The sequence below is a fragment of the Antennarius striatus genome, chromosome 4, assembly GCF_040054535.1.
Source record: "Antennarius striatus isolate MH-2024 chromosome 4, ASM4005453v1, whole genome shotgun sequence".
Taxonomy (NCBI): Eukaryota; Metazoa; Chordata; class Actinopteri; order Lophiiformes; family Antennariidae; genus Antennarius; species Antennarius striatus.
Window position 1 is genome coordinate 20,895,433 of NC_090779.1, and position 15,619 is coordinate 20,911,051.

Consider the following 15,619-nt stretch of genomic DNA (forward strand, 5'->3'; position numbering starts at 1 on the left):
GCATAGAGGAGGGTATTTGTCCTCGATACCGTCGGTGTCGTACCTTTGCAGACCGTCCCGTTGCCGGTGTAGCCCGGCTTACAGGAGCAGCTGTGGCCTCCGACCATGTTGAAGCACAAGGCGTTCTCGTCACAGTTGTGGAGCCCGCTGAGGCACTCGTCGTGCTCTAAAGACCAAAAAAAAAAAAAAAAAAGACAATGTCGTGCTTACATCTGCAAATCACTATCAACAAAACAACGCTTGGTTAAAGAAGACCAAATGTTTATTGTCTTTGTGAATATGGAGAATGATGACATCCAGATGGAAACTTGTTTTACTTTCCATTAAGAAAAAGAGATTTGAGACTCAGTCTTGGATTAAATGACTTAATAGTTAGACAGCTGCGAGAAAACTAATAAGACATCAGTGACAAACAGGCGGCCGGAGGATGAGCCGTTTCTTTATCTCCAATCATGAACTGTCATGTGAAATTGGTTAAAATGCTTTATCTGGAATTTGTTGCAGGAGAGGAAAATGAGGGATGGAGCGATCTGGATGGAAAGGCTGTGGTTCACAAACGTGTTTAAGTTAATGAGGTGCGTTCACGAGCTTCTGTGTGTTGTTAACTGGAACAATTAGCTTTAAGTACCAAGAGAAACTTCACTGTTTTTGCAAAAAAAAAAAGAAAAGAAAAGAAATAAATAAAATTATCCTTTTATCACATCACCGTCGTTACGGCGATGTCATTTGTCGCGAACAGCCGATTCCAATGACAACTTGTTCCATCTCCGTGTTCAGAAAACAGCCATCAAGGGTTGAAACCTCAACATGAAGTGTGAAGAGAAGACGTCAAATAAGGTGGAGTAAGAGATAAGATGATAATACAGTGTGTGTGTGTGTGTGTGTGTGTGTGTGTGTGTGTGTGTGTGTGTGTGTGTGTGTGTGTGTGTGTGTGTGTGTGTGTGTGTGTGTGTGTGTGTGTGTGTGTGTGTGTGTGTGTGTGTGTGAAACACAAAGAGAACTAATATCGTTTAGCCTCTCTTTAACTTCTGATCCTTACTGTCATGCTGGGTGAATAATGCTGCCTAAGTCATGTAGGCAACAGATGACACACGAACACGTCTTGTGTTAAATCAGTTTTTTTTTTAAAATAATCATGTTTTTTTTTTACAGAACAGAATAATTAGACCTTTTTGGATTAAGCTGCAGGGACTTTTTTTTTTTTTTAATGCTGAGATGATTCCCCATTGTTTCCAGTCTACATTTAACTGTCAAGACGCCGAGGGCTGAGACAAACGTGACTTGACGTCTGTGACGCTTGTTGAATCCGAACACTTTTCTAATTTAAAACATCATGTTTAGCTGTCACAACACGCCACGATAGCAGTTTACAGTCTGGATTACACCAGACACTCCATTTTTTTTACCCACCAACTTCACAACTGAGTCTTTAACATTTTGCACACGGTCAGAAGCTTTCGGCTGTACGGTCCTGCTCCAACAAAAATGCTAAAAATTGCTAAATCAATTGGAACTTTCACATGATGGTGATAAAAGCACTAAACATTCACTCGTATATCGCAAAGCCAGCTCCATTGCAGGCATTTTAATGCACATTTCACAGCTCAGCCATGCTTTGCCTTGCATTGTGTTTCCACACCTCAGACTCCCGTTTCCCCAAAATTAAATAGCCATCGTTTGAACTCTTGCCCTGCCTGGAGTAGGAATGGCCTCACCATTACATCTGCACTACATCTGCACAGAAATCATTATTTAATCATTCCGTTTCCCATCATGACCCTAAGAGAATGCAGAAAAAAAAAAAAAAAAGAAACGATCCATCTCTCGCTCTCCATCTTCAGTTTCTGTAAATCATATAATGATTTCACCAGTGAGCTTCTTTTTCTTTTTTTTTCACCTCATTTCATCATGTGTTCACAGCGCGGAATGAACTTTAAAGGTTTGCCGCGAGGATGAATAGTCGACTAAATGTCTTTGGAAAGGTTAAGATTCTTGAAAAAGCAAAGTACTTTGTTAGTTTCTAGTTATTCTAATGAACAATTGGGCCAGACTGCGGCTGTAGGAAGATGGAAATAAATGAATTTCACTCACACACTTTTATTTTAGCACATTTTGGCAGATCTTAACCAAAGAGTTTTGTTAAATCCATATCATAGTGAAAGGGAGTGAAAGATGGCGCCTGAAGAGTGAGGGGATCAAAAATGTGGATGCTTGTTGCAGGACACCTGAGCTGCATCATCCATTCCCCTGCCATCAACCAGTCCATTATGTCTGTTGAACAGACGGTGGGTTCATCCAAATTGAAAGTGACAGCGCGATGCGCTCCTGCATCGATGCCCTGATGTATGCCTGCATGTAAGTGAAAGATGGATTGAAGGGCATGAGGAGGGCCGGCTGCATTGCTCTATCTGCTGCATAACGGGGACACACACACACACACACACACGAGCATGCTTATCTGCCATTGAGCAGAATTTAGGTCTGATCATAGGCGTATAAAAAACAGCAACAGGACTGCAGGACAGATGAAACGGAATAAGGCTTCTATTTTTTCTTTTTTTTTCCCAAGGTCACATCTGCCAGCAGAGAACAGCCAGCTGTCATTCTCAACACCAGGTGCTGTGTGTGTGTGTGTGTGTGTGTGTGCATGCATGTGTGTGTGTATTATCACCATGACCCTTGAGTTTAGCACTGATCATGTGGGTTTTTTCTTTCTTTTTTTTTGTGGTTACTGCCGAGTTTAGGCTTATTACACTACTGCTCTTAGTGTCAGAGATTCTGAACTGAATCACCCACTAAATCCCTGAACGTGTGTGTATTTGTGTGTGTTTGTGTGAGGTATCTCCCCGCCCGGATGCTGCCGCTCAGGCTGCAGACAGATAAACAATCAATTATGTACACCTGTCACCAGGGAGCTCTCTCAAGCCGGCCTTTTCTCCTCCTGCTCGACTCCCTCCACCTCCTCATCAGCAGCTTCGGCGAGGTCGGAGCTCAGGCTGCTCTCCTCACAGCATTGATGACCTTATTATCTTATGATCGCATTCGTATGTCAGGAGGAAAAAAAAAACTGATTGCGTGAAAGGGTGGAGAGAAGAAAACCACAAAAGACGCGATAAGGAGTCACTGCAGTACATGGAATTCACGTTATCTGGGGGGGAAAAAGAAGTTTAATTAAAGCCATTAGAAATGGTCTTATCATACTTCCAATGAATTCTTGAGGCTTTATTTGCAAGAATAGCCAACTTTAGGCATTCTAATGCTTGTCAATTTGTTTCCATGCATTACTAGATAAACAGGGAGAATGTTTTATCCTCCCAGCGCTAAGGAATAGCAGTGGAAGACGAGAGTCTCTGATGAAGAGTTTGACAATTGATTTCACATTTGTCGAAATTGATCGGAGGAAACCTCTTAGCAAACACCTATTGACACATCCGGCCGTTCCAGGCCTTTCCCAGCCATTCAGTTGATCGAAGTCCAATACTTGCTCCTTTTTTTTTTTGGTGGACCTTTAGACGCCAAACACTCCACTATGTTTACAGGAGAGTTTTCCCATCAGGTCCATCTGCTGTGTGATGGTGAACGGGTAGTGTGTGGAGGGTTTGTAGAGGGGATTTGTGGTGTAAAGCAGCCGCCTACTGTGTCTGGGAGACAGGAGAAGGTGCACAGAAGACGAAGGATGAACGTTCACACACAATAAAGCTCTGTAAACCTGAGAGGAATAATTCTCTACTTGTTCACCTGTGAGAGAGGAAGGTGAAGGAAGCTAAAGCTACCCTGTGGAGTTCTGGAGCACCAGCAGCGCTGCAAAGCATTGTGTTTCTAACCGACTCCTCGTTTTGTTTGTCTGCTGGAAGACACACATTTACACACACACACACACACACACACACACACACACACACACACACACACGCACGCACACACAGAGAATACGATGATGGACGGTCCAGCTGCTGCCTTCACACTGTATGACTGACTGTGGTGTTGAACATTTAGCGATGAGCGATTGCTCAGGATGTTAAAATGATTGTTGATGGGAACAACGTGTTCTGTGAGAATCACAGTCAACGATAGTTTTGTTGTTTACCACAAAACCCAACAGGACGTCTTTAAAATGTTGAACACGTAGCATCACGGGCTTCCTCTGGTCTGAGCTGTCTTCAGAGTAAAAGAGGCAAAAATCTCTTTATCCAAATTCCCCAAACAGACGAAACCTTTGGTTCTTCACACCCAAAATCATCTCCTGGTCTGTGTTGTTATCAGACTCACTACCTCCACCTTTAGCCTACGTCCATCCTTTTCTCCCCACTCTGCCTCCAGGTATTAAGGGGTGGTGGTGGGGGGGGGTTCTGGTTATCAAGGGATTAGAACGAGGATACACCCCCCCGCATAGACACCTCAGCCACAAATGGATGCACGCCTCACATCCATGCACACTTTGGGACAGCGATCTTTAATAACATTCAAAGGGAGTGCAAACCAATCTGCTACCTTTCATGGATTAGCCGCTAATCTCGCAGAGCAAGGAACACCTTTGGTACCTGGGGGAGAAGACCACAAACAAGGGGACCTTCAAGACCAAAGATAAAAGAAAGGGCCACATAAAACGCAAAATTTCCTTCGCTATACATAGACATACAGATGCCGGGCTGTTGGACATTTGGTCGAACACATTTCATTTAAACAAGTACATGAAATCCACATGTTGCAAGTCTACCACCAACTGGGATCTGAACCTGTGACCTCCTTCGCCGCAGGATGTCTTGATGCAAAATATAGACTTCTATCTGAGCTCGCTGACCCCCTGACAAGCCGGGGAGAAACATAACCAAGGATCCATGCTGTTTTCTCCAGGCTTAAATCTGCGGATCAGTCTTTTAATCCACTATTCTGCACATAAACACTGAGCCATGAAATGAACTACAGTCAACTTAATCCTCTTTCCTTGGCAAACCGTTTCACATACAACACTGCAATGCACATGGAAATATGGCTATCAATACCGGGGACATTGTTTCTGCTGAATTTGCGATTCATTAATTAGTGGAAGCCATCTAGGATAAAAATGCTCGTATATCATGTAAATGTATAATGTCAATAGGGACTGCAAAGGAGGTGGCTTCATGTCTCCTTCCACAGCTGTAATCTTTCTTCAACTTGGAGGGATCCGAACTCCCTTTTGACTCTTTCCAAACAGAAGCAGATGTTTAACTGCTATTAATTCCAATAGATTCCTGCAGCTACTCGATTAGCATCCTCCTATTTTATTGACAATTACTGTCACCGGGAGCAGAGAGGTGACATTAAACTCAGCATATCAACACGTAGAAGCAGAAGCATCCAGGTGAATTCTATAGCATTCATTCATTTCTGTATTTAAGGACACTGAAGGTATCGATATCAGCTGATTTTTTTCCCCCGATATTGGCTGAAAGGTGAGTCTAACCTCATGCCCATTTGTCGGCTTGTTTGTTTGTCCGTTAGCAGGATTATGGTTAATCCATTGGTTTCTGACAGTAAATCAAGACATCATATTCCGATTGTTCAGTGACATCACCTGGTTGCTAGCGCCTCCTACCATAAATCACTTTTTTTGGAATCCTGCACCCAAACGCAGGCGCAATAAATCATCATAAACAGAACAATAACAAAAGGAAGTAAATACAGACATATTCGGCTGCAGATTTGAATGTCATGAGAGGCTACGTGTGAGTCCCGCCTCGCTGTGATTGGGCTCCGGATCAAACTCTCTGTGATAGTGTTGGAGCTGATAGTCCAATAACTCAGTGGGGAGATTACAACAGTTATTTTTCCAAAGCAAGGAAAAATTCATTACATCAAGGCTCTATGTAAGCTTTGGTTTAATCACACAAATGGACTTTTATAAGGCAAATGCATACATGTGCATTTTGCTAAGGAGACTTGAAGGCATTTTAATAGGGAACTATATATAAATAACAGAAACGCAATTGAATTCACTGCGTTCGGGGGGGGGATTAATCTTCATTTGAATCTGGGAAGGGAGGACACAAAGGAGAACTGACAAATGAGTAAAACAATAAAATGTGAAGCTCGAAGGATTTGAGAAAACACGCTGAATGGAATCACATAAGGAGCAGCGGCTGTCTGAAGATAATGTGCAAAAAAAGATTAAGTAAGTAAGGAGTTTTCTTTCCCTGCATAAATCACAGATGAGAGATAAATGTACATTCACGCCTTGAGCCTGTTCATAGAGATGCACAAAGCCACACATCCTAATCTGATCATTTATTCCTGATGCCGTTGATAAAGGAGGACAGAGGCGGTACGGGAGTTGGTATGGAGGTGGAAATATTTTCCTCAGGTGTTCTTGGCGTTGCAACATCTTTGAGTTGAACTCCAGCGGGACGGCACAAAGTCCACGGCTTAAATTCTACGACAGCGTTCAGCCCCTTCACTCTGAGTCAGTCTGCATTTTTTAATCACCGACTGACAACAAGCAGCGTGTTGCCACGCTCCGGAGGTGATGCACAGAGGGACCTACTTAGCATTTCACATAATGAAATGCCGCTAACAACTGCAGATGAATATGGTGACTATGTTAGTCAGGAGGGCAGAAACATCCAATTATGGGGGGGGGATTACACAGTCAGATTTGTGTTATGCATCTTACTCCATGTGCAATCCTGCATTTACAGCCAAAACTCTGAATGGACACATTTTCTGTAGCATCCGCTGCTCTGCGTGTTAAAATAACAGAAGTGTTCATGGTACCGGGCAATACAATATATAAAATTAGGTTTTGTTTACAGATTTTTACAACTGTCAATATTGGGATTATTTTTAGAAGATGGATCAATCAGGATGAAATTAATATTATTGTTAACCACGACTGTTTATTTTTCATTTGATCGAAAATCAGAGGAACGGATGTTAATCTGATGCCGTTAACAAAGGGGAGGACGACTGATTCTTAACGTTTCAGGTCAGTTTTTTTCATCAAACACAACCGCTGATCGGACGTCGCATGAACGTTAATCTGAAAATTACACAGCACAACGTAGAAATCTGGAAAATGACAGATGTTGTATGGTTTCCTGCTGCGGCGATAATACATGTTATCAAGGGCGCTCCCGTGGTTTTATGGTTAAGACTGAGAATAACAACAACTGTGTCCTGTCAGCTCTTCACTATCGCTAATGATGGCCTAAATTATGAAATTTTTGTGGGGTTGGGATTCACATGTAGAACGCCAGGAGAGAAGTTCACATTCATAGTTTAATTAAACAACAAAAGAAATCCTACAACAGGTCTCAGAAGACCAGGCAAGGGAAAAAACAAGCAAAATGTCAAAAAAGTCCCAAGAAACCTGAAGAGTTGACGACAATCTGGAAGCGAACTGAGGTCTGAGGCAGGTTTAAGTAGCTGGAGCCTGATTGGAGATGGGACACAGGTGTCTGTAGGACACAGGTGACCGCAATGAGTGGATTGAGTGGGAGAAAACCGTGGAAAAAATACTCTAAATTATGCCCTGTTTTTTGTGTAATCCCATTAACTGTATGGGCATTAATTCTCTAACCTCATTAATCTGCAGGTGTTTTATAAATGAGGTTGTAACTTACACCAACGCGACAGCATGTGTGATATTAAACTAGCCCTACCAGTTGGTCTTTTCTAATAGCACAGCCACATTATTACTCACAAATCTGTTTTATTTGTCACGCATCTAAATGTTCTTATTTAGTCATCCGCAAAATGTTTACTCGGCAACGTCTCCACCGCCCAGCAGATAAATGCTGCTTTTGCATTTTGATGCAACCAATCGATCAATTACATCTGAATTAGATGACAAATTTGGGGCAGAAGAAACTATTATAGATGAGCGGCGCTGCACTCACAATTGTCAGACAGAGAATCGGCTCCGCGAATCATTCGCACACTCTTTTTGTTAGATTGATTTGGTTCGCATTCGAAATTGAATGTGATTTAAACTTTGATCAGGAACAAATGGGTCTGCCGCCTCCACTCACAGTCTCACGCTTCGTCCGTTTCTCAGGTTCTCAGTGACTTCCTACTTCTCATTCACACACCAGATGAACACACACACTGGACAGAGACGCCTTGGCATTTCCAAGAATGTCTGGTATGAATCTATTTTCTCTCTTGAAGTGAATTGATTTTAATAAAGATCAATTCTGAGAATCTCTTTCAACTATTTCACAACAGACTTGTCTTAATTGTTGTAGAAATTCACATTAAAACTAAAGAAAACTGTAATTATTGAATGCAAAGCTTTAACAAAGCAGTGCACACACACTTTGTCTACACAAAGAAAACCATCCGGAATTGATTCAAGCTTTCTTTCAGTCTCAATCCTTTCTTTCTTGCTAGCTATCTCTGAATCACAAGGCAGTAAGGTTGGTATTGATTTGTGTGTGTGTGTGTGTGTGAGAGTGTGTGTGTATATAATGAGGCATTAGTACCTTTGCATATTAAATAAGCAAATAAACCGTGCAAACACACAGATTCACAGATCATGGTGTCCAATCTAGAAATGTCTGAATTAAAAAAAATAAAAACAAGAAAAGACGGGTTGGCGTGGTGCACGACTAAGATTTACGGCGTGTTTACAGGTGCCATCTGACGTCCCTAACAGGATTTTCCATTCCACGGCTTACTCATGCTGTCTCACGTTGCACTCTAACACTGATAACTCACTACATTTATATCTGAATGTCTGGCTGCCTCTTCCCCCGCTTCTTGAAAGTCTGTTCCTCTCTTGGCTTAGAGAATTTTATCGTAATTAAATCAAATACCATCATCCATCATGAGATTTGAGCTACAAATGAATCATTTGTGACTGCCAATAACCTACTGTAGGTATAAAATGCTTCTCATTAGGCAGAGAAACCTGCAGAGGAGATCTATCCTCCCCTTGAATCTTTTTATGCCTGCATGTCTGATTTCATTTGAGCTGACAAACAACAAAATTTCCTCCTTATCTGCGCTGCTTCAAGGCCGCTAGCTAGCAACTCTGGAAAAAGCATTGTTGGATGTTGATCCTGACATCCATGCTTTTGAAGCAAAGGTAAGAAATCGGTACCTACTCGATTTGATGCGGGCCTTGTCAAAAGGTCAGTGCAGGAACTCACCTGTGCAGGAATAGTCATCGATCCTGATGTAGCCCATATGGCAGATGCACATGAAGGACCCGGGGGTGTTAACACACATGGTGTTCTCCCTGCAGTAGTGCTTCCCTTCAGCGCACTCATCAATATCTGAGAAGCAGGGAGAGAGAAGAGAAGGAACTTCAAAGTTGGATTGCTATTAAACTGCACGGGCAAATGTGATGATCGATTCTTCATCTAATTCATCATATTCAAAAATCAGCCTTTTGTGTTACAGATGAAAAATAATTTTAGATCGTATTCCACATTCATACAAAAAACTTCCAGCTCCTAATGACAGAATTTGAAATTGATTTTTGATTTTCTAAAAATCAATTTAGCCAAATGATGTTCTATCAGCATTCATTAAAACTTTTCAGATTTCTCGTTTGGCCACATTTTTCAAGGTGTTTATAATAAGATACCTTACAATCAGCCTTCTTACGAAGATTTGTTTTAATGAAAAACCTACTGAGATGGGGGAAATGAGAGGATGATTCCAATCCTTTCTAATTAGGAATACAATGACATTAATATGTAGTGATTGATGGTTTCTTAGAAAAACAATCCGGTTTTTATTTGACTGAAGGTCTCAAACAAAATAAAACTGTTTTTTTATGACCTCCAAAATGATACAAAGACAGCTTTTAAGATCTATCAGTAATACATCAATTGTTCTCATCACTTCCCGGTCAATAACAAATCAATTATGATAAATCCATCTGACAATGATAGGAAAGGGAAGTGTTATGGTGACACCATGGTGTTCTATTGTGGGAAACACCTCGTGCAGGTTTTTCTATGAGGTTCTGGCTCCAGACGGTTACTAAAGGCCTCTGAGCAGCCGGTGGGAAAAGGATATTTGTCTCCATCAGAGGTGGACAGAGGTCAACAACACGGAGGTGGGCACTGAAGCACTTAAGGTTGCATCGCTCGATTTTCAATCAATTCAATGTAAAGTTCTCTGCATACTGGCTAGGCCGTTTTTCTCCAGACAGCTACGGGGGAATCAGCTCAGCAGTGTTCTTAAGTACAGTACTTAAATCATTTAACCTGGAAATAAATACTGTAGGGTGAGAATTATGTGATTAGAGAGGTTATTTCCAAGGTTTTCTGACTTAGAATAATTGGAAACAAAGGTGTGTTTTGGATATGTTATCTCATTCAAGGGATGCTGGAGTTTCACCAACCCTGATGTACAAACAAGAAAAATAAAGGAGCATGTTGTCCCATCTTACAAAAAAGAAAAACTCTATGAAGCAAATTCCATATAGCCAAGGTTTTTATTTTCTCTAAACCAGTGGTTCTTAACCTGGTTTCGATTGAACCCTAGGGCTTCGGTGAGTCGGTCTCAGGGGTTCGGTGTGGAGACGGAGGTCCAGACAACACACCCAACACATTGTCAACACATCGTGTCGGGTGTTTTCTCTGGACCTCCGCCGAAAATACAGGGATCACTGTGTACATTTGACACATTACGTCCATTCGTGATGACACGCCCCCCCTTAGCCATCACTGGCTGCAGGTGATCACGTGACGCTACATCGATTAGCCTACCTGTGCTACAGAGGATTTTGCGCACTCAGTAGTCGATTTATGCCTGTCATGATGGTACATCACCTGATTGCTTTCTTAATATTCTAATTCTTAGTAATTATGTTGAGAGAAAAAAGAAAGCGGTCTGACGAATATGTGCAACGTGAATTTACATGTACTGTATAACGGAACGTGATGGGAGTCAGCGTTCTGCATGATTTGCAATGTCAAGTTGAGCAACTCTAGTCTCGCACTGGCAAAAATAAAGGAACACTTCCTTAAGCTGCAGGGAAAACAACAGAAACAGACTTTGCTGTGATAATAACATAAGAGTAGCACTACCCAGGGTGAAGCCACATATCTGAACTGGTCTCTCAATAACAACAGCAGAAGTCACACTGATTTGCAGGTGGGTCATTTCATGTTAGTTCATGCACTGTCTTGGTTTTGTTCTTTGAAAAAGGTGACATTAATTCACAGTTTATTAAATACACCAGTAAAACATATACTTATGTCTTAAATTTGAAAAAAAATATTTTTTTTTTACTCAGGATTTGGTGAGTGAGCATATGGTACCTCCAACAAGGTTAAGAACCACTGCTCTAAGCTATCTCAGATCACACCGATTCACAGGTGGTAACTAAATGACTTATCCACCATTGTTCACATATTGGGTCTATTGGTATTAAATATACTATTTAACAGCTACAACTTAATAAAAACTATTTAAATACAATCCATGTTAAAAATGTTTGTGCCACACGTCCCTGCCACAGTTTGCTAACATGTTAGATACTGAACTTGACAAACCAATGTTGCATCTGAATGTCTGGAGGTATTATAGCACCATTGCTATTAAAACTGCTGTTGGAGCTTCAACACAATAATTCATTAGTCTGTTTTGAGTATTTCCTCCTCACTCTCATGATTCCATATTTAGCTCTGTATTAGTTGCAGCCTTAGCAACAGCTATTCCCGGCCTCTAAACTACATGCCAAACCATCAAACACAAGATGCACACACACACACACACGCGCGCACACACACACATACACACGCACACACACTGCTAGGGTAAACAAAATAATCTTGATAATGTGATGCAACCAAATGCAATTCGATGCAAATACAAAGTTGAACCACAGACACCCGGCTGTGTAATGCGCTCCTGGGACGTGTTCCCGTTGATAGCGCGGGTCAAATGAAGGCCCTTTTTGAGAGACGAGCTTCATAGTCCTTGACATTACCAATTTATTATTCACTGTATTCAGCATCTGGTCGAGCTCCTTTGTATCATTTTTTGCCACGTGCTTTTGTGAAGAGCACTTCAGATTGAATTTCAATAGACTGACATTGGCATTCACTTGGCTTGCATGTCCTTGGATGTTGCGCCGCCCACCAACCCACAAACTAGGAACTCAGTACCTGCCTATAATGGCGAAATTCACATTTCATTTATCGCCTTCCTTTCACGGTTTCATCAATACTTGCTGCCCTGCTATTCAAAAGCTTCAGGGATAAATGAAGGCAAGCGGGCAGGCATTTGTCGATCACCTACGGAGGTACACGTGTCCTTCACTACAAGAATGGAGGCTAATTAAACGCTAGTTGTAACCGACTTTATGAGAGAGAGAAACAGAGACATACAGAGAATAGGAAGAGAATGGGAACTAGAATGAAAGGCAGACAGGCTAGGCAGGTAAAGTGAGGAAGTGAATTAAAGACAAAGACGGGGTGTCGACAAGCACTCCGTAGAGCCAGACAGAAGAAGAGAGATGAGAAAACCTGAGAGAGGGTGAACGATTCAGACAGGGTGATACAGGTGAAGGACAGAGGGAGGTGGAGAGAAAAACACAGACAAAGTTGTGGATTAAACATAGAAAGACGAGATATGAGAAAGAACCTCAGTATACAGAGCGGGAAGAACAACAAAAGGAAAAGATGGATGGCGTTAGAAAAAGGGGAGAGAGAGAGAGAGAAAGAGATAGACGGCAGAGAAAGGTATTAACAGCAAGTAAGAACAAATTCACTCTGCCTGCAATCACGATGGTAACCTTGATCGGAGATCTCTGGTGACAGCTTTTTTTCTTCTTCTTTTTTGCTTCCAGATTGTCCATCCATGGAACGGTTGTGATTCAGAGGCGATTAACTGTAAGACACCATCCATCCTGGCCCCCGAGACAGCAAATCCGTTTGTTAAAACAATATGTTAGGAGGTGAGATGATGAGGGGGATTGCACGTACGCCAGGAGAGCAACCATTTCCATTCCCATTAACACGCTCCATTTTCTTGATTGGCCTGTCACATGGATATGCGTGATGTGCCAAGTGAAGAAGACCAGCCAACGCTCTGCAGCGGCTTTTATTGCCGAATGGAGTGCTTGGGGGTCAATCTTTTCCACGTCGTGATGGATGGATAAGAAATGGCTCTTCTGTCGCCTGTGTGCATCAATCATAGTTGTGTACTGTAGAGGGAGCAAGGGCAACCCTGCATTATCGAGACAAAAAAATCCATGCACAAAGAGGGAGGTCTTTAGTTCCTGCACTCAGACAAACATTACAGCGAGCAACAGCTACTTCTTGGCATCCTCTGCAATTATTCTGATTGCTCTATCGATGAATTAAACAGCAGCATGCTGGAGAAACAGCAGGGTGTGGTTACAAGCACGACACATTACACTTGACCACTGTTAGCTGCACTGTTGGGTGTCACAAGGGGTTCATAAGAGTTATTCCTTGTAATCATCCACTTCTTGGCAGGCTGGTGGCTCAGGCTTCGTCCCCTACAATCTATCTGTTGACATATCCTTGAGCAAGATACCGAACCCCGATTTGTTCCTCGTGTCCAGAGGGCTGCTCACTGCTCCCCAAGGATGGGTCGTGTGCAGAGACGGAATTTCCCAACGGGGGCAATAAGATACGTCTGATCTCATGAACAAATGGTCAGAACTCTAGCACATCTTTGTAAGAGTTGGCCAACACAAGGTTACCGTGAAGTGCTTCACATTGGACCACATGCCCATCAGCAGACAGCTCAGCAAAGATAAATGGGCTTTAGGGAACATTCTCTTGGGAGTGTGATCCATCCCTGACCAAGTGACAACACTTCTTATGCTTAATCTTATTATATTCACCGACTATCAATAATATAGCTCTTGACTCTGGATTGAATCTGTGAATCAATGCGTGACACGACTCCGTATAAATACCTACACATACAGTGATGTTACAACGCTGTCAACAAGTGTTGTGATGTCGTTGGAGGTCATAACTCTGACTTTTTTAATATCCGTACTATTTCTTGTTGTCCCACATACAAATAAATAGGGAATAAAGGCTTACCACTGGCATGTAGTTTCTACTGCATTACACCGAGGCCTGTGCAGGGAGATAAATCTGGTATTGCCATTGGATGTCCTACAGTGACACCAACAGCCTCACTCTCTCCCTTTATCTCGTCATCTTTCTGTGTTTTCATCCTCTATCCATTCCTCCCACAACCAGCTCATTTAGTCAAGCAAATAATTATTAGTACGTGGCAGAGGGACAGGGCTTGCCAAAACACGGTCTGATATTCCAAAGAAGCTATTTCCCTCATGACCAGATTATAACAGTCAGAGGAAAGAGCAAAGAGACAAAGAGCTCTTCCTGCTGGCAAAACAATGTGTCACTCCACAAATAGTCTCTCTATCTGCATTTGTGCCCCCGCGGGGGGAGAAAGGTGTCAGCGGACGTGACAGGATGGTGCTTTTGGTGTAGGGGAATGTCAGTGGTTCAAATACAGTTATAGAGGGTGGTAACTGTGATTGTATGAGACCATGACAGAAACGTGCATTTTAGGTCAACTGGTCACACCAAATTGTCTGTAGGTGTGTGTGCATGGATGGATGGATGGATGGATGGATGGATGGATGGATGGATGGATGGATGGATAGATGGATGGATGGATGAATGGATTGGTAATTTAGACAAAGATGATTTATTTATTGCTATCAGTTTTTATGCTTAGTTTAGCTGGCGTTTGCTTATATACAGTAAATGAAAGGATATGAAAATGAGAAAAAAAACTTTAATGTAAACCTCTATCTCAAGCTGTCGACGCTGTTCTCTCTCATTCAATGGAATAACATATATTGCTTTGTGTTTAGATTGTTAGCACGATGATAAAAGATGCCTTTGTTTTGCATAGGGTGGAAGCAACTTATATAAATGATAAAATTATGAAATGCTCTCACTTTCTTAACAAAAGAAAGTGTTGTGATGATGTTTTCTTAATCAGATATCTCTGTCATCAGGGGACAGATATTATTGGCATATTTACATCAATAACATAATAACAACAGTTCTATAAAAATCATTTTAAAAGAAAAACATATTTTTAGTACATTTATATTGACTTGACTACACAATCGCTCCGAGACACAAAAAGACAGAATACAAACTTCTTTTTTTTTTTGGAAAAATCACTAACAATTTGAGCAGAAGCAGGAGATTCGCTTAGAGCAGGAACAAAAATCCCATTAGGAAGTATCACCGATAAAAATCTGTATTCTGAAAGTACAGTCATCGCCTTAGTATTGACACTCACACTGTGATCAATCACTGTAAACAATTAGAAGGCTGCCGCCTGATGGAGAGGAATGAACATCAAATTAGGGGAAATTCTGTGTGTCTGTGTGTGTGTGTGTGTGTGTGTGTGTGTGTGTGTGTGTGTGTGTGTGTGTGTTTGTGTGTGTGTGTGTGTGTGTGTTTGTACTAGTGCAATTGGCAAGATGTGTGAAGGTATGTTATTATTCATTCTGGCTCATGTTTGCACACAGAAGCTGCATATTCATGAAAGCCTGACAATTTCTGCATAGAAGTTCCATCAGATCTGAAAAACACTCATCAATCGTTTGATGCAAACATCTGCAAGCGATGCATCAGCGCTGCACTGC

The 15,619-nt window shown here is 41.8% G+C and overlaps 1 protein-coding gene across 1 annotated transcript in view; it reads right to left on the reverse strand.

Moving 5' to 3' along the window:
• nell2a (neural EGFL like 2a) overlaps positions 1-15,619 on the reverse strand; it is a 62,142-nt gene that overhangs the window by 20,449 nt on the left and 26,074 nt on the right. Inside the window, exons 13-14 of the mRNA XM_068312938.1 lie at positions 9,132-9,257; positions 44-166 (exon numbers count right to left, since the gene is read on the reverse strand). Coding sequence (XP_068169039.1) covers positions 44-166; positions 9,132-9,257 — 249 coding nt within the window. The remainder of the gene's footprint in view (positions 1-43; positions 167-9,131; positions 9,258-15,619) is intronic.